Raw genomic sequence first — 18,951 nt, forward strand, 5'->3', positions numbered from 1 at the left:
TTTTTGAATCAAACCCGAAGCCGGATGCCGATATATATATATATTCATCTAAAGTCAGAATAGGCCGTTACATACACACATGTTTCTTTTGTAAATTAGATATAAAATAAATTATATTTGTGTAACATTTTAGTTGATTAGTTTTATCTTATTATTCATATATCATTATACACAACATAAAGAATGGTAGATTGCCATATATATATATATATATATATATACAGATCCTATCCAGAGCGGAGCTCCGCTTTGAAATTAACGTGTGAAGTTCGAGTTTTGGGTCACTTTTCGGTCGCACATCTACATCTCGACCGTTCAGTTTTTAGGTACTAGTGTATAGATCATCTCTGCAAATTTTCAGCCAAAATGATGATCGTTAAGGCATTGATAACTCCCTTAAAGCTAGTACGGTTTAGGTTGACAGATTCAGTCCGTCCATTGGCTTAGGCGAGTTAGATACCTTAACTATCATCAATTTGGCTGAAAATTTGCAGAGATGATCTATACAATAGTACCTAAAAACTGAACGGTCGAGATGTGGATGTGCGACTGAAAAGTGACCAAAAACTCGAACTTCACATGTTAATTTCAAAGCGGAGCTCCGCTCTGGATAGGATATATATATATATATATATATGAGACAGTTTTAAGGGACTGTGAGGGATAAATTCATCTTAACCACATGTATTAAATATAAAAGCAAAAATTATAACAACTTAAAACTGTGCTTTTATTTTCAGCCGCCAGATTCACTTGTCCGTCACAGTCCCTTAGGTGAGCATGCATTTGTATAAGCAAGCCATATTTATATAGGCATCAAATCGAATAATAAATTTATCTACAAGCATAAAACTGAGAGTAAATGATGGATAAAAATTCAAAAGTTATCTAGAGATTTTTCATGATATGAAATATGCTCTAAATAACAATCTACAGTGTTTAACAATGTCTCTAAATAAAATTTCAAATTCATATTAAAAAAGCGGACATTGTATAACGTACGAGACGAGACCGGAGACCTTAATTTTGTTCCCGCCAAGTTTTCATATCATCCACGCGCGCACTTCATCCAACTACATCCGGTCAGAACATCACATTCCATCTTCATTCCTTCTTCATTTTATAAAATAAATAAATAAATTCTTCATTCAATCCACTAAACGCCAGTGTGTTTGTTGTGCGGAACTAAAATTAAGAAATGAATTTCGAATGCATTAAAGAAAGGCATCTACACATTTGGGAAAGGCCGGTTTAATGACTTTGGATTTGATACCTACACAAATGGAGGATTTGAAAATCAAAGTACAAGATCAGGTAGATTTGGAATTCCATATTTTCCCAAACAAATTACACATCATTACCTGATCCCTCCCCCAAACACGACGACGGACGACCCCTCACAGCGCGTCGCACGAGCGGCTGTCCACAAAAGCTGAAGACCCCGCACTGACACAGACTCAGAGGAGAAGAGAAAGGGCCTAATCCACAAAACGACGCCGTTGCCCCACCACCCCACGCGCTCTCGATCCCAAACTCAGACCCCAAGCCAAAGCAAAGCACCACATACCCAAAAAAAAGCTCCAAGCTACCCAAAGGCACCAACCACATTTATGCTGAAACCACTTCTGGGGTCTTCTTCTCCCTTAAGTCTCTGTTAGTCCCTGCATTTTACCATTTCATTTTCAGTTTCAGTCCCAGTCCTTATTATATTATTGGGTTTCTTGTTTTGTAACTGTTTATTGAAATCACCAACCGTCACTTTCTCCAATTTGTTGTTTGTTGCTGCTTTCTATCCAACAGTTTTTGGGTTATATTGTGGGTCAGTTTCTCTTCATTCTCTGAGACTGTAATTTTCCCGGGGGCGGGGCTCTGGAAGATAAGGTTTCAGTGATTATGAGCCGGTTTGGGTTTGGCTTGTCGTTTTGAGTGATGGGTTGCGTGTATTCGAGGGTCTGTATTGGAGAGGTTAGTAGTTCAAGAGATGCGAGAAGGAAGGAGGCCCAGAATGCGAGGAACACTGAGATCCCAGTTTTCTCACCCGACTCTTCAAATGAGGAAGATGGTGATCAGTTCAACCAGGCAAACCATAGCAGAGATGCTGAAATGGGGATCACTAGGCTGTCGAGGGTTTCGGCACAGTTTCTACCTCCAAATGGGTCCAGAACTGTGAAGGTTCCTTCCGGCAAGTTTGAGTTGAGGTACTCGTATTTGTCCCAGAGAGGGTATTACCCTGATGCTCTCGATAAGGCTAACCAGGACAGCTTTTGCATCCACACTCCGTTTGGGACGAACCCGGATGACCATTTTTTCGGGGTGTTTGATGGCCATGGGGAGTTTGGAACCGAGTGTTCGCAGTTTGTCAAGAGGAAGTTGTGTGAGAATTTGCTTAGGCATAGTAAGTTTCAAGCGGATGCTGTCGAGGCGTGTCGCGAGGCGTTTCTTGCCACCAATTCGCAGTTGCATGATGATGACATTGTGGATGATAGCATGAGTGGAACGACAGCCATTACGGTTTTGGTTAGAGGTAGGAAGATATACATTGCCAATTCGGGGGATTCTAGGGCTGTTATAGCCGAGAGGAAAGGGGAGGAGTTGGTGGCGGTGGATCTTTCGATTGATCAGACCCCGTTTAGGGTGGATGAGCTCGAAAGGGTTAAGATTTGTGGTGCAAGAGTGCTTACATTGGATCAGATTGAAGGGCTGAAGAATCCAGATGTGCAGTGTTGGGGCACCGAAGAAGGTGACGATGGTGATCCGCCTAGGCTGTGGGTGCCGAATGGAATGTATCCTGGGACCGCTTTTACCAGGAGTATTGGTGATTCGATTGCTGAGTCAATTGGAGTTGTTGCCAACCCTGAAATTGTGGTTTTGGAGCTTACACAGAATCATCCTTTCTTCGTGCTTGCTAGTGATGGAGTGTTTGAGTTTATTTCTAGCCAAACCGTGGTTGATATGGTAAGGTATCTTGCTCTCGCTTTCTTGCAAATCAAGTGTAGAATCTGTGACAGTTATACGTGTTTCATCCATTGGATATTTATTGTGGTTCATGGCCAAATCTTATGTTCAGTTGCTTTCTACTTTGTTGTTGGATATAGCAGTTGTTAGGTATATCTCATGTTCAACACAAATAGTCATTAATAAATATGCGTATGTGCTGAACCTTTGATATTTGGGATTTAGAAGTTATTATCATGCAAGATGTACTGAATTCAAGAATCACAATAACCAAAAATTGAGGATAGGTTCAGAGTTTCTGAATTTTTGTGTACGCTATATTTTCTGTATCCATGGCGGCTGATCCTAGAGTACGTTTACTGACAGTCACTTCTGAGGTGTAGGTTTGCTGTTGCAAACCTGTTATATCAGCTGTTTAGAGTATTAATAAAAAAACTAGAGCTGTGCTGCTTCATCACATTACTCAATTTTTTAACTCACCTCTGATTAAATGCTATATGAACGAACTTCAAACAGACTTATCAACAATAGGTCAGATAATGCAAAAATATAATAATAGGCATTTGATCTAAACACTATTACAATCTTCCACATAACTGTTTTACCCCCCTCTCATAAACTGTGAGGTGACTGGCTTTTTGGGTTTATAAGTTACAATAGTTTTTAACATTTTTCTCTTAACAAGTATTCCATCCTTGCACAGAGTTATTTTACTAATCATTATAATTTTTTTACAATTTCACTTCTCTATTTATTCCTGTAAGATCCCCCGTCTTTTCCTTTTAGTTTTCTTAATCTTGCTACTATATTTTATAGGTTGCAAAATATAAAGATCCACGTGATGCTTGTGCTGCAATAGTTGCCGAATCTTATAAACTCTGGCTGCAGTATGAAACCCGTACAGATGATATTACAGTGATCGTGGTGCATGTAGATGGGCTAACTGCTGTAAGGGGACTGTCCAGAATATGATGTTTTTTCATATTTATTGTTAAACTTAGAAAACTGATAATATCTTATTCCCATAGACTGCTGTTGGTCAATCAGTACATCCTGGTTCTGTTTTACGGCCACCTGTTCCTCAAGTTGTAGAGGTTACAGGATCAGAATCTCCTTCAACCATTAGCTGGAACCCAAGGAACCCTCGCATAAAACATGATTTGTCAAAGGCACGTCTTCGTGTGATTGAAAATTCTCTAGAAAATGGGCAAGTTTGGGTTCCTCCACCTCCAGCCCACAGAAAAACCTGGGAGGAAGAAGTACTACTCGATTTCTTATCCTTTTTGCTTTCTCTTCATCATAGATTTGTATGATAGAAAATAAATGGCAAATTTCTCTAGTCATGAGTTCTTATTTGAAGCATGGTTTATGTCAGGCACAAATTGAGCGAGCTTTACATGATCATTTCCTCTTCAGAAAACTTACCGACTCTCAGTGTCATGTTTTATTGGATTGCATGCAAAGGGTTGAGGTCCAGCCTGGAGACATTGTTGTTAGACAGGTTAGGTTTCTTATGTATAGTGTGATACCCTTATGTATTTTTCTGCTCTCATACAAAATTCATTGTTTTTGGCATATGGATTGGGGGAACATATGGACTAGTGAAACCAACAATTTGGAAAGGATTAATATTACACAGTCAATTTGAATGTGGTTCAATTTTCTTGGAATGCTTCAGCAACATCAGGAATAGTAAATGCATATAAAATGTAGAAAATGAAATTTTAAAAACATTCTCATACTGGTTCTTATAATCAGGAACCTTATATAAATATAAGCCAAGCATAATTATTACATGTGTGATATAGGACAAAGGTAACCCCCTGTTTCAAAGAAATTTGATTTTCAACTTGGTGATCCTTAGATTACACATTGCCAAAACATAGCTTTTGCTACTAGTAGATTAGATGAGGAAGTTCAGAGGTTAACTTTAGTGTGAAATTACTCAAATTAGTAATTCTAACAGTTGCTATATTTTGTAGGGTGGTGAAGGTGACTGCTTTTATGTTGTTGGCAGTGGAGAATTTGAGGTGTCGGCAACCCAGGTTTCAAATATATCTTCTTCTGACTGTGCTTCATTTGGATATTTAATTCATGAGGTCCAACAATTTGTGCTGACTGGATACAATTGTGACAGGAAGAAAAGAATGGAGAGGTTCCGAGGGTTTTGCAACGATATACAGCTGACAAACTGTCATCCTTTGGAGAACTAGCACTAATGTGAGTCAATTATTCCTATTTTTCTTTAATCTGTTAATGCATAAGCTGAAAACCATCACAGCTTCTGTAAATTTACAATATGTTTTACACACGTGATGTAGAAATGAACAGGTCTGGGAATTTAAGGTTTCACACTCCTACGTGTGCTTTTGTCTCTTTTATTTTCATCTTTTTAGTTATGGTGCCTGAGAAAATGGGACACACAATAGCTTGATGGATTGGATTTTGGCTCGTCTCAATCTTTGTAATTCACCCTATCATACTTCAGGTATAACAAACCACTCCAGGCATCCGTTCGTGCTGTCACCACTGGAACTCTCTGGGCTTTAAGAAGAGAAGACTTTCGTGGAATTCTAATGTCAGAGTTTTCTAATTTGTCATATTTGAAGTTGCTTCGATCAGTGGATCTTTTATCCAGGTTGACGATATTACAGCTCAGCCATATTGCTGATTCTCTTTCTGAGGTTTCATTCTCAGATGGGCAAACAATTGTCAATGAGGTATGCTTTACTTCGTTGAGGATATCCATTTACTCTGTTGTCCTTATCTTACAGATACCTATCATGTATTTGCAGAATGAAGGCCTATTGGCATTGTACATTATCCAGAAAGGAAAAGTGAGGATTACAGTTGACGCAAGTTCAGTTAGCAATCCAGTTGTCTGCAATCTCATGTCTGACAATCAAAAACAAGGTGATAATCCTCAGAGCGGTAAAGAGATCATAGTGGAGAAGACAGAGGGAAGCTACTTTGGCGAATGGACACTTCTCGGGGAACATATTGATTTGTTTAATGCAGTTGCTGTGGGGGATGTTGTTTGTGCTGTTTTGACAAAGGAAAATTTTGATTCAGTCATTGGCCCAATGACAAAGCTTACTCAGGATGATCAGAAGTATGTTGTATTCTCAGAAAGTCTCAGTTCATAAGTTTTAGATCAAACTTTTATTTTGAACTCCATGGCTAACTTTGGAGCTCTCTGATTACAAATCAATTTTCAACTATAATCCTTCATGTTGTATTTGATAACTCAAGACTGTAGCATAGCTCTGGTACTATTCATTGATGGAATCTTCTATCCCTTGTTGTACAGATCAAGGGATCAATCTTCGGAAACTTTAATGGAATCTGTTAAAAGTATTGATATCTCTGCTCTTACTAAAGTTCAGCTTGCTGATATGGTATGGTATACAGTGTCCACTTGTGGTCATATTTCCAAAAGTAAATTTGTACTTGGATTCTCACATCATCTAAATGGACGTTGTGTCTTTCTTGTTCAGGAGTGGAGAAAGTGTCTGTATTCTACTGACTGCAGTGAGATCGGGCTTGTTCTTTTAAGAGATCCAGGTTGGTTTTCTTTTTTTAATCTCATTTTTTTGTTACCTGGTCTTCTACCTACTTGATGGAAGTGGTTCATGTTAAACTGGGATTTCTTTTTCCTTCTTTCGGGTGGGGGAGATCATTACTATGCCATTTATTTGGTGAACAGTTTTTGTGCCTTTTTTTACTTGGCAATGCAGTTTCTATGCCCTTTGTTAAAGAGAAACAAAGTTTTTTTTGGTTAGAAAAAGAGAAAGAAAGTTGATTACACATACTACACTGAATTAGATGCAATAGTTTTCAGAAGAGTTTATTTCTCTATGAGCAGTGCGTAAACTGATGAATATACGTCTTGTTGACATTGATTGCCTATCAGAAAATTTGCTTAGTTTGAAAAGGTTTTCAAAGAAGAAGGTCAGAAAGCTTGGAAAGGAAGCACAAGTATTAAAAGAGAAGGATCTAATCAAGAGCATAAGCCCTTCAGCTTGTGTGCCACAGGTTCTATCCACTTGTGTTGATCAGACACATGCTGCAATACTGCTCAATACATGCATTGCTTGTCCATTGGCCTCAATACTTCGCACGCCCCTTGATGAACCATCTGCCCGATTTTGTACAGCCTCTCTAATTACTGCTTTGGAAGATCTCCACAAGGTCTGCTGTCTGCAAGTAGCTTATTTCCTCCGCTGTTTTTCTTTAGCTCTTGATTTTGCTCGTAACATCTCTCTTCTGCATCTTTGTCCTTTTCTGTTTTACTTTTGAATTTCAGAATGACGTTCTCTACAGAGGCTTGTCTCCTGATGCATTAATGTTGGACCACACGGGACATTTACAGGTTGGTGTACTGCTTTTTAGTCTAAATTTGTTGATAGTATCTGGATTAAAGATGGAGATTGATGGAGAGAATTGGATGAGATTATCCCTAACTACCACTTTTTTCCTTTATTGTAGCTTGTAGACTTCAGATTTGGGAAAAAGTTGTCTGGCCAAAGAACATATACAATTTGTGGAATGGCAGACTTTTTAGCTCCAGAGGTAGTTCAGGGAATAGGCCATGGTTTCCCAGCTGACTGGTAATTATGTAACTTGGATGATGCATGCCATGTTTATCCTAGAACTTAAGTATTCCATAAAGTGATGCATAAAGGCTTGAAAGGAAAATATGAGACGTATCGTGCGGAAAGTAAATAAATTCAGATCAGTTTGTATAGTCAGCAATGAAATTGGGAAGATTTACAGAGGGCATATTCATAAACTCAAAAAATTAGTGTTCGACTCGTGTGCAAGTATGATAATATATTCTTGCTATTAACTGTAACTAGTTTTGTTGATTAAGATTTATGGGAAAATTTTTAGAACAAGAAGCTAGAAGCAAATTTGTTTGGATATTTCAGGTGGGCATTGGGAGTCTTGATATATTTCATGTTACAAGGTGAATTGCCTTTTGGGTCATGGAGAGAAAGTGAGCTTGATATCTTTGCAAAGATTGCGAAGGGACAACTTAAACTTCCTCAAACTTTCAGCCCTGGAGTTGTTGATCTCATTACCAAGGTATTGCAGAAATCTTTGGGTCATCTCTCCTATATATATATATATATTTATATATATAATATCGTTCACATTCTTACTCCTAATTAATAATGTGTTCAGTTACTTGAGGTTGATGAAAACACCAGACTAGGAAGCCAAGGTTGTGATTCTGTTAAAAGTCATCCCTGGTTCGATGGTATTGATTGGAAAGGGATTAGAGACTCTAGTTTTCCTGTTCCTCAGGAGATCACCTCTCGCATAGCTCAACATTTGGAAAGTCACTCAGACGAGTATAGTGCTCCTCAAGGTTCTCCGTCACACAATGAAGAAGAACTTGACATTCCGGAATGGTTTGATGACTGGTAGAAGGATGAAAATGTACAGGATTTTCAACCTTAGTAAACAAGCGGCATCTCTTTTCTGCTGTGAGATTGACTCATGGTTTTGCTGAGCAATGAGAACCGCGGTCCCATTATACTTGACTTGATTTACATGTGATATTTCACAGGCTCTGCTTCTAATTAGCCATTGTTGAGGTCAGTGAATAGATTTCTTTTCTTTATTTATTTTTTCTTTTCCTTTTTTTGGATGCAAGTCCCCCTTCTGTAAATACATATATGTGTAAATAAATGAAGATCCTTCAATGCAATCATAGATTTCACGTTGCTTGTGTAATAGCAGCATTGAATTCTTATATCGTTTATTCGAAAGTAGTTTGTTTCTGATTTCCGAGCAAAAATTTCAGTTTTATAAAATTGGCTGGTGGTCTATTACATCCAAAACTCCGAATAGCGATCTTCTCCTCCGAGATGAATGAGTATAGACTATAGAGCATCATGTCTGAGCTAGTTATAGTCGAAGACTATACAGCAAGAGTCTTCAACTACATGAAGTGCCAATGTTGAAAATAACATTACGGCCGTTACATTATTGACAAATGTTGTTTCATCGAGGGGCCGTTGCAGTTTTTGGACCTTAAAGAGGGGACCTTGCCACTTTGCCCACTTCTAGCTATGTGCCGGGGGCCTTTTTGGATCATACAAGGGTTTGAGCGTCAAAAAGAAAGAGGACGAGGACGGAGGTATTTGCTTTTTGACGGTGTTTCCGTGGCTCGAGGGTTGGGAAACAAGGCCGAAGCAGGTGTTAGGTTTAATTAATTGGACAAGATACTTGACACGGCTCATAGATCGAGTCCACTAGAATTAATTATATCTTCAAGACTAGCTTATGAATTATAGAATAAGACTAGATATATACATAATTATGAGGCATCGAGCAGACAACTTGTAAAGACAAAAAAAAAAAATAAGGTTAACATAAAACATGTAAAGATGATTCATAGGTGGTTTCCTTGAAGACAAACAAAGCAGGCTCAGCTCTTGCATGCGTCAATTTTTCATACAATAATATACAGCCTTGCAGTGATCAAAATACATATTACAACTCTTGCGCCAGCGATTTAGACAGGTTTAGAATCTTGTTTGAGGCTCATCGTATTATATTTACAATCATGGCTGACTTATAAAAGAAATAACAAACTTGCATTTCACCAGAAAACAACTACAGACTGACGATAACCTCGATTCCGTTTTCGTATTAGTTCGATGCTTTTGAAGAGATTAAGATATTTCATAATCAAAGTCATTTCTAGAATAAAATGAATTAGCGTGATTTATTTCATGGAGACCAAAGTGGCAATCAATTTCTTGTTGCCTAATTAATGAAGTTCCTTTCTTGGCAAGGAAGCTAAAGCAAAGCATATTTGAAAGTTTGATGAGAATGATACTGCAATCACGCAATGTATAAACAAACAGTTTGTGTCTTTGTGACCAAGGAATCCATAGATTAAAACAAACAGTGTTTGAGGGTGTGCCTGTTCCCTCTCTGAAGTTATAAACAAAACTAGCTAGTACCTAAAATCTATGAACTAATGATTGCTTCCATAAACAGAACATGTATGATGTAGCAATTACACATTTGAAGAATGTTGAGGCTGTTCAGACCTTTTCTCTCTATTGGCAAACCACTGGACTGTTCTTCTGGCAATCGGCAACCAAAGCCGCCTCATTCTTTCCTCTTTCACATTGTTACCAAGCAATGAAGGCTCTTTGGTTCTGTTCTTGATACCCCAGTTTCCAAATCTCGAAAGAGCAGTGATTTCTGACATTGATCTCTTCTCACCTTGATTCATAGAACTCGAGGCATGAGTTGGTAGGGTTGAAGCTGCAAAAGTAGTACTGTTTTTGTTCATTGTGCTGCTGACTTTGTTTTCGAACAATCTCTTCATCTCCATCTCCTCCCTAATCTTCATAATCTCATCATTTCCTGTCGCTTCCCTCGGCGAAAACTGCTCATTGTTTAAACGAGCTGATGTGAAGAATCTACTGCTTGACATTGTATTAAGCATCTCCGAGTTCAAGAAAATGAGGTCCGAGGAACTCAGATTACTCCATCTGTTCTGGAACACAAAATCAGACACAACAATTTTGTGCTTGTGTTTGTGCAGGACCTTGTCATCATCATCATCCTCCTTGAGAATCCCAGCTTCTTCTTGGATCAACAGTTCCTCTCCTTTATCAACGCCCTTCTCCATTTTCCGAAAGCTACTTCCCACACTGAACCTTGAAGAGCCGCAGTGGTCTTCCTCTCTCTGAACAAAGAGCTCAATGTTTGAGTCTTCTCGCCGCTCTGATTGGCTATCCCACAAGACTCTCATACTGTTGGAGTATGCAATGAACGTGAGGTCCTCAGAACTGACCTTGTGCCTGCAAAGAGGACAGCTGGAGTGCTTCTCAAGCCAGTGATCGATGCAATCAATGTGGAAAGCATGCTTGCACTTGGGAAGCAATCTGAGGACTTCGATGTCTTCAAATTTTGACAGGCAGACTGCACATTCTAGCCCTTCCTTTGACCCTTTAAGATTAGAGAATCTGAAAAAGGGAAGTGCCTCAATCACTGTCTTGTCAATACCAGAAAACCGAGAGCTTGTGCCGATACGCCCCCCTTCCAAGTGATGGTTGCCATGAACAGAAACTCTTCTATGGCAGAACTTGGCATACACTAAGAGAACAAAAGTCAGAGCAAACATGAGGGCTAAAATACCTATAACCACAGCAACACTTGGTTGAAAATTAGATTGATCTGTTTCAGAATCATAACCGCCTACAGATTGTGTTTCAGCATCCATGAATGGCACAGAAATAAAGAGAAGCAAAACAATCAAGCTCGAACGAAACATTGGAAAGAAATAATCTTGAAACTGACCTAAGATTCTAATCATCCTTCCCAAGCATTCTGTAAGCACAAAAGGTTTTTCAGCACATATTCATGCCTATATGTGCTCTTAAAAAATTTGAACTATAGGGAAAAGGGTGAGATGGGTTTGTTTTAATGTCTATTCATTATATATATATCAATCTGATTGTTGACTTACGATCAGTTTTCTTGGTTTCTTCTTAGGCAGTTTCTGGTGTGTCCTCATTTGATTAAATCAATTTTATATAAATTCAGTGTCTATACGCTAATATAGATACTTGAGAAGTGACGATAAGGTGGGAGAAGGATTAATTGCATGTAGACAATGTATGGCTTCTTATGGTAGACGCTAATATGCATTGCTTGCTTAATGATCCTGCATTATATTATTAGTATCACATGCAACATGACATCATAGTGGTTTAAAATTTCAATCATTCATTAAGAAACCATTAAAGTAATGAAGTTGAAACCTGGTTTTAGAGCTTTTCACAGGTAATGTTTGTCCCCAATGTGTTCCGCGTTGAGTCTGGTGTTGGATTAGCTCGTCTTCCCAACATTGTGATTTGACCGAATCTACAGAGATTATTAAGATTTTTAGTGGCAAATGAAAGTCAAAATTATAGGTAGCGTATGGTGCATGCTGTATGCATTAGCAAATATAACTAAGAAAGTCAAGATGATCGAGTTGGATTGAGGGATTTGGTTTAGGTGATCTCATTGCACAGGACAGCATTTTAGCCATAAAATTAACTTGGCTCCAACCAGTAATATTCAGACCTGAAAAGTACATATAACCAACCCTGAATTTGATAAGCACTTCCATTGAGTTGAAAATTGGGTTACTGTCTCATTAGTGTTCAATGGAACTGACCCAACTTTTCTAAGGGAAAAGCAAACTCTAAGATGTTTTTATATTATATGTTCGAAGATGAGGTGCCTCATATATTCTGTCAAAGATTCAGGTTTTTTACATTACCCATTTGGGAAAGTGAAGCTGTATCATATATAACAAATCTGCAAGCGTTTCAAGGACTGCACATGGAGGATGATGAGGCAGTAGGAAAATACAAGAGTTAAATGACAGCGGCATGGCAGATAGTACGGAGACTTAAGAATAAGATAATGAAAATGAACCCCCCAAACCCAAACCACAACCATATTCTTTAAGCTTCTTTTATATGTTGACAATGAGATTCTCCATTTGTGGCATTATTCAAGGCCTGCTCTATACTCCACAAGAACACATCCAATGCACTTGGTAACAATATTCAATAAAAACAACTTGATAAGGATCGATAATCTTTGCAGGCAATATACAAGTTGTTGGTACCATAAGATTATATACTAGATACACTAACAGTTGCATACCGCTTGAATCCAGAGAGTTCATGATTTCTTGCAAGATCATTTTGAAATTCAGAAGCAATTTATGTGGAAAGTAATGACACCTTGCTCAAGAACTACTAGAATGGAACTGAAATGTAAGGCCTTACTATCACAATAGATTGATAGAAGAAGGTTATCACTACAGAAGTAAAGAGATGAGCATAAAAAACCGTTGCCAGGTTTTCCTGGCCAAGTGTAATTTATTAGTCTGGTTAAGCGTAAACATACTGCACACAAGCCCAGAATCAGCTCTGAGCAGAGGCAGCAGGATTGCCATTTGGGACTGTCGCCAAACCTGTGCCACTTTCTGGATCAGAAGGCTCTTCACTTGCATGCCGAACAAAATCATCAGGGGACATGTGGGAACCGTGGCAAGCACAAACTATTTTGATTTGGTTTGTGCTGTATCTGTAAGTGACACCAGAAATCGTCCTACCATTGGGGCCTGGACCTTTGGTAGAAACCCATGGTAGATTTGGGCGGGAACCAGATCCCCCAAATTTTATGTCCGCAGCAATTCCTGGTTTTATAGCTGAAAAATCAAGAGAGAAATCCTCTGCCATTGAGCGATCAGGTGCATCTTTTGTCCTTGAATTCGTGCTGCTTACTTTCATGTCTTCTTCTGCTTGAGAAGAGGAGCCCTCTTCAGTGACATGCTGTTTTCCATCACCTTTTGCCCGTTCTAATCTCCCATCATACTGTGCAGCCTCAGATGTATTATGCGAAATTACTTGCATCACAGCTACATCAATACAAGAAGCATAATAAATTAGTTTTCAACCATCACCACTGAAAAGTGAAAGCAATAGTCAAGGACAGAGGAATGCTCCTGGGTACTGGGTACCTATACAATATGTATACAGGACACCTAAAATTTTCAGTCCACAGTTACCTGGGTTTGGTGGATTTCTGCCAGCATAGTGAAACTGCTGAGTATGGGGACCCCAAGAATTATCCTTATCCAATATTGGAAGCTGGACAGGTGAATAGCCAAACATAACTGGCAAGTTTCCAGGATTCATGGGTTGAGTCCCTGACCGTTCACTTGCAATAGGCATCACCTGCATCATTGCAGGAATCAGATGGCCTGATGTGCTGGGTGGACCAACAGGGTTAGAATCCTTCGGGAGAGAGTAGGGCATATTCATCATGTTTACTGATTGCACAGAAAATGGACTGCCATACGTCATGTTCCCAACCTTGTAATCATTTTCTGATGAAATATTAAACCTCTTCTGCCCATTTGGATCCACATTACTTGAATCAGCAAACCTGCGAAGCTCTTTTGGAGCATCAGAAGAGTCACCAGATCCAACAAATCGTTTAGAGCCATCGTCATGTTGGGATATCAGCCTTGAGGCTGAGCCCTCTACTTCAGAATCTGCCACGTCTTCATTTTCAGCAGTAGAGCCATCTTCTGTTATGGAAATATGGGATGCTCTTGTCTTGTCATGCATATCAGTGTAATGAGCTTCTCTCTCATGCTTCTTCTGTTGGTTCATCTCTTCAAACAAAGTCTTGCGTTTATTACCAGCATCTGTTTGTCTTTCCTCTATTTCATCAGACTTGTTATTCTTTGCAGCCCAGACTCCTCTCCCATTCAAGTTCATTGATGCGTCTGCATCACCATTGGCCTTGGAGAGGTCATTAAAGAAGTTTTCCTTAGGTTTCACTGAATCACTTCTTTGAGAGCTACTACTTGACTCTTGCTTCTGAGCCCCTCCATGAAGAAAGTCTTTAAAATCATCCGCTAGTTTGTTGTCTCTATCACCTTCTTCCGCTCTAGTATTTGAGGAGGCACCATTTTTACCCTTGGACTTCACAGAAGATCCCCCACCACAAGATAGACCCAAGCTAAGCTCAAGTCCACTCTCATCCTCCATTTTTTCTGAAAAATTATTTGAAGATTTCTCTTCTGTCCTGTACTCTATGCAGGCTATACTTCACAGTATCGACACCAAAGCAACGGTTCTAAATAGTGATTCCTGCAGAAAAGGAAATATCATTACAGGATTCCAGTAATAGTAATGTTGAGAGCATCAGCACTACTCCACTTCCCATACATAACAAAGACAAAGATCAGACAGTGGCTTTTATCTCTGCTTCAGATTAGATCATTAGCCCGACAATAAGGTCCAAGCTTCAGAGTAGACTGAAGCCAGTAAACAGAACTTATTGATACTATATGAAACAAGAGCTGTTACAGAGGTACTAGTCTAACATTTTCCACCCAGCTCCGGCAGATGGTGATTGCAGTCATTTCAGAACTATATATAATCACATAACTGACGAAAAACTCAGGATCTTTTTGCCACAAATAAAGCAAGACATGCCTTCAGAACACAAACTAAACCAGTACATAACCAACAATTTACACAAACTTGCGCGATTAATTACATTTGCAATTTTACATTTTCGTTCATAAAGTGTGAAAACCAAGACTGCAAACATTACATTTTCCAATTATTTCTTGTCCCAGGAGACAAAAAAAAATATATATAATATATACTCCAAGCAACTGACTTTAACAAACTACATAGGGCTAATATGAGCTAAAACTAATCATTATGGGAAATAAAAACCATAAGTAGCATAAGACCCAATTTAGGGGAGAACCCAGATCTGGTCATCATCATATTATGCCTATTCTTTAAAACAGAATACAAAAACGATCGCCCACCAAATTGAAAGACTGGAACTTTAACATAAAATTCAGTAGATTGAACATGGAGTCAGATAAGATGGGATAATCAACCAGTTACTTACTGTGATTAGATCTTAATGAATAGAATTCCCAAATTTCACAAAAAAATAATAATAATAAACTTGTAACAATTAGCTACAGATTTAAACAACAAAGCTGAAAACTTTGCAAGAGTATTGATGAGGAACACAAATAAGGAAAGAGAAAGAGAGACCTGAAGAGAGATGATGGAAACCCCAATCAAGCTGGTTTAGTGGTTTCTACAGAGAGCAGTGAAGGAAGAGAGAGAAAGAAACGACTTGTTACCAAAGGCAAAACCACCTCCTTCAATTTCTCTCTCTCTCTCTCTCAATTTTTCGGGTTTATTTTTTGGCGCACGTGAATATCATGCAAAAAACACTAAAAAAGACAAAAATTTAACAGGTAAAAACAGGGCAATTGTAATTAATTGTTGACACCAATCAATAATATCGTTTTCATCCATGGATTCTTCTTCGATTGGTGTTTTCATCCATGGATTCTTCTTCGCAAAGTGGTACCATAAGTTCTCTAGTGACAATTATTATATAAAATATGATATGTATGAAAAATGTTAACAGTAACTATATCTTTTTATTTTATTAACAAATAACAATTTACAGATGTTTAAAAATAAAATATATATTACATCGGATTGTCGCATAGACTATTTTGGTGGAGTCATATTTTTTTCTTACAAACCTTGAACAAATTATAGAAATATCATTTTCAACAGATTTTCAACAGATTTGCTAAAATATTATATATTTTTACCGTATTTAGCTCATAAATAAATATCATGTTTCCTCTGTACTTGAGACTCGTGCTCTCTTTTCTATTTTCAGTAAGATGCTCATCCGCGCCGTGAGACCCGAGCTCTTATTTTCGATGCTACAAAATCATGCATATGTATCTGCAAGGGAAGCGCATCTATATATATGAACGAAGAATCTGGGATCACGTACTCTTGTATAATATAGCTAGGATGATGATACAGGTTACTTGGTGAATTAATGTAGATATTTCCAAGTAATCAAGTTGAGTTTTGGCCACAAGACATGTTGATCGATGATTTTTTTTTTTTTTTGATAAGCACGTTGATCGATGATGATGTTGCCATTGTATATGTAAGAGAAAAAGGATCAGAAGAAGCAGTAAGAGGTGTTGCAGACTTGCAGTAGGAAGTCATTTTTGTTTTTGTTTTTGAAAGGAGTAGGAAGTCATTATTAACACCAAGTGTTACTGGTACGTAATAGTACTAGTATTACAGTTGGATCAATACAATATATTGGTCGAAATTGTTTGTCGACTTCCTTGCATTTATGTTGTTCAATGCAAGCTAGTGTGGTTGTAAGGCTTGGTTCGCTCTCACTTGAGTCATTTCTAGTCCTCATTTTGTTGGCCGCTTCATATGTGTCCTTGATGACCATGACCGGGGCCCCTCGTATGGAGAATGCTCATCGGATCAGTAATTTTTTAGGTGTCCAAAGTAGCAAGCACTTTGTCTCTGAGTTTCATAATGCGCGCCTATTCCAGCGACTGGACCACGGCCGCAGGATGAACCAGTTGTGTTAGGGATGCACAATGACTTGGTCATGTTGCTCTTCCTCGCTCTCACCCCTCGAGCTTACAGATCAGTACACAACAACTACACATGGGGTTCATTTGTGATTTCTACTATACCTACTCGAGTAGTACCAGCACTAATACTAGTACTACTACCAATACCAGTAGTATTTATTCAAGCAATATCCAAGTTAATGCCGATTATAGGTGGAGTGTTGTGCGAACTTCATTTGCAGATTTGGTCATGGATATCTTCTCTTCTGAAACGGCCGAATGGAGAGAGTTAGTATATATTGAGGGAAAGAATCCCGTGTAATTAGAAATGGAGTAATTGTAATATTCTAGATTAGGATTGTAGCTATTATGATATCCTAAATTGAGAGTTTGAGTTGTATTACCATAATGATCCCTAGAATTGTGGATCGAGTATTAGCATGGTGTGTATAAGGTGTAGGCAACTGTACTGACGAGAATTAAGAATTAAAACTTTCTTCATCACATCGTTTTCTTTATGGTATCAGAGCACCGACTCTGAGGCATAATCTGAAAACAAGAAAACCAAAACCAATCCCTCAATGGCAGGAGACGACGTTTTGAAGATAGAGCAGAACAAGGATTCAACCTCTGCTTCACAGAGAAACCCCGAACCATGGGAGAACCCAAATCACCCCCCTTTCTCCATCATTCAGATCAACCTGGCGTAGTTCTTGTGTCACAACCACTGATGGAAGATAATTACACCACATGGGTCCAGTCTATGAGCATAGCCCTAACTATCAAGAACAAGAAAGGTTTCATCGATGGGACTCTCAAGAGACCAACACACAATCCTAATGAGCAGCAACAATGGGATCGATGCAATACCCTTGTCAAGACTTGGCTACTTGGAGCAATGTCAAAGGAAATCTCGAGCAGTGTCATTTACTGTAAAGAAGCGAGAGGTATGTGGACAGAACTTCAGGAGCAGTTTTCTCACACAAACACAGTTCAACTATTTCACATAGAGAATGCTATTCATGACTGCGAACAAGGTGCAAGTTCAGTTACAACATTTTTCACAAAGCTTAAAAGTCTTTGGGATGAAAATGATGCCCTCTGTACTTTTCCACCGTGCCAATGTAAAGCAGCTGTTAAAGTCAAAACCTATCTAGAAACACAGAAGACTATGAAGTTTCTGATGGGACTTGGTGATGGCTATGTAACTATTCGAAGTAATGTAATTGGAATGGATCCACTTCCAAATGTAAACAAGGCTTATGCCATGGCCTAGCGCCATGAGAAACAGGCAGATGTCTCTAATGGGAAGACAACTGCACCACCTGAAGCGTCCGCCTTCTCTGTGAAGAAATTTCATCGAGCTACTAATTCAATAGAAGGAGAGATGAAATGTGAGAAGTGTAACATGACAAACCATAGCACGAAAAATTGCAGGGCACATCTCAAATGCACCTATTGTAATGGTAAAGGGCATACCTACGAATATTTTCGTAGGAGGAAAAATGCAATGGAAGGAGGGCAGCGAGCAAGGACCAACCATGCAGCCTCTTCCAATGACAACAAAGAAGGGATGACAACCTTTCCCTTTTCACAAGAGGAGTGTAATCAAATGCTTGGCCTTCTAAGCAAATTTAAGATTGTTGCTAGCAACCAAGACGAGTATAATCAACTGCTAGGAGCCTTGAACAAGCCTAACACATCCGCAGTCAATCTTGTTGGTAACGTTCCCAATTATGAGGAGCTTTCAGGTAAAAGTTTCAGTGTTTCTCGAGTCGGTAATGAACCAACCTGGATACTTGATAGTGGTGCAAGCGATCATATCGTTTGCCATCCTCATTTTCGTACATCACTCAAGCCTGTTCATAATCGTCTTGTAAAACTACCTGATGGAAAATCTGCTCATGTTACTCACATTGGGACAATTGTTTTTTCTCAACATTTCATCCTCTATAATGTTCTTTGTGTTCCATTGTTTTACCTACATCTCATATCTATTAGCA

General features: G+C 38.7%; 3 protein-coding genes across 3 annotated transcripts; 1 reads left to right on the plus strand and 2 right to left on the minus strand.

The window, feature by feature from the left end:
- The first annotated feature begins 1,285 nt into the window (after nt 1–1,285).
- Nucleotides 1,286–8,745, plus strand: LOC133711795 (protein phosphatase 2C and cyclic nucleotide-binding/kinase domain-containing protein). The gene is made up of 15 exons (XM_062137887.1): nt 1,286–2,955; nt 3,772–3,903; nt 3,984–4,214; nt 4,331–4,456; nt 4,938–5,000; nt 5,093–5,175; nt 5,444–5,675; nt 5,751–6,067; nt 6,266–6,353; nt 6,453–6,519; nt 6,869–7,146; nt 7,262–7,327; nt 7,444–7,565; nt 7,887–8,043; nt 8,143–8,745. Exons 1-15 carry the CDS (start codon nt 1,930–1,932, stop codon nt 8,386–8,388), a joined length of 3,234 nt encoding a protein of 1,077 aa, XP_061993871.1. The 5' UTR covers nt 1,286–1,929; the 3' UTR covers nt 8,389–8,745.
- Nucleotides 8,746–9,852: 1,107 nt separating this feature from the next.
- On the minus strand, nt 9,853–11,686 carry LOC133711807 (E3 ubiquitin-protein ligase ATL42). Its single transcript, XM_062137901.1, has one exon. The coding sequence runs from the start codon at nt 11,300–11,302 to the stop codon at nt 9,992–9,994; it is 1,311 nt and encodes a 436-aa protein (XP_061993885.1). The 5' UTR covers nt 11,303–11,686; the 3' UTR covers nt 9,853–9,991.
- Nucleotides 11,687–12,741: 1,055 nt separating this feature from the next.
- On the minus strand, nt 12,742–15,740 carry LOC133711800 (ninja-family protein mc410). The gene is made up of 3 exons (XM_062137894.1): nt 15,585–15,740; nt 13,559–14,651; nt 12,742–13,408 (listed from the first exon to the last, which is right to left on the minus strand). Exons 2-3 carry the CDS (start codon nt 14,547–14,549, stop codon nt 12,912–12,914), a joined length of 1,488 nt encoding a protein of 495 aa, XP_061993878.1. The 5' UTR covers nt 14,550–14,651; nt 15,585–15,740; the 3' UTR covers nt 12,742–12,911.
- Between the last annotated feature and the right edge of the window lie 3,211 nt (nt 15,741–18,951).

The sequence above is a fragment of the Rosa rugosa genome, chromosome 1 (assembly GCF_958449725.1).
Source record: "Rosa rugosa chromosome 1, drRosRugo1.1, whole genome shotgun sequence".
Taxonomy (NCBI): domain Eukaryota; kingdom Viridiplantae; phylum Streptophyta; class Magnoliopsida; order Rosales; family Rosaceae; genus Rosa; species Rosa rugosa.

Bases quoted from the DNA above. Each gene is read 5' to 3' on its own strand.
- LOC133711800 (XM_062137894.1), bottom strand. From the start codon at position 14,549: ATGGAGGATGAGAGTGGACTTGAGCTTAGCTTGGGTCTATCTTGTGGT. The intron at 13,409-13,558 runs GTAACTGTGGAC...GTATTGATGTAG, and splicing joins CAGAAATCCACCAAACCCAG to CTGTGATGCAAGTAATTTCG.
- LOC133711795 (XM_062137887.1), top strand. From the start codon at position 1,930: ATGGGTTGCGTGTATTCGAGGGTCTGTATTGGAGAGGTTAGTAGTTCA. The intron at 2,956-3,771 runs GTAAGGTATCTT...TATATTTTATAG, and splicing joins GCCAAACCGTGGTTGATATG to GTTGCAAAATATAAAGATCC. The intron at 5,176-5,443 runs GTGAGTCAATTA...ATCATACTTCAG, and splicing joins TTTGGAGAACTAGCACTAAT to GTATAACAAACCACTCCAGG.
- LOC133711807 (XM_062137901.1), bottom strand. From the start codon at position 11,302: ATGATTAGAATCTTAGGTCAGTTTCAAGATTATTTCTTTCCAATGTTT.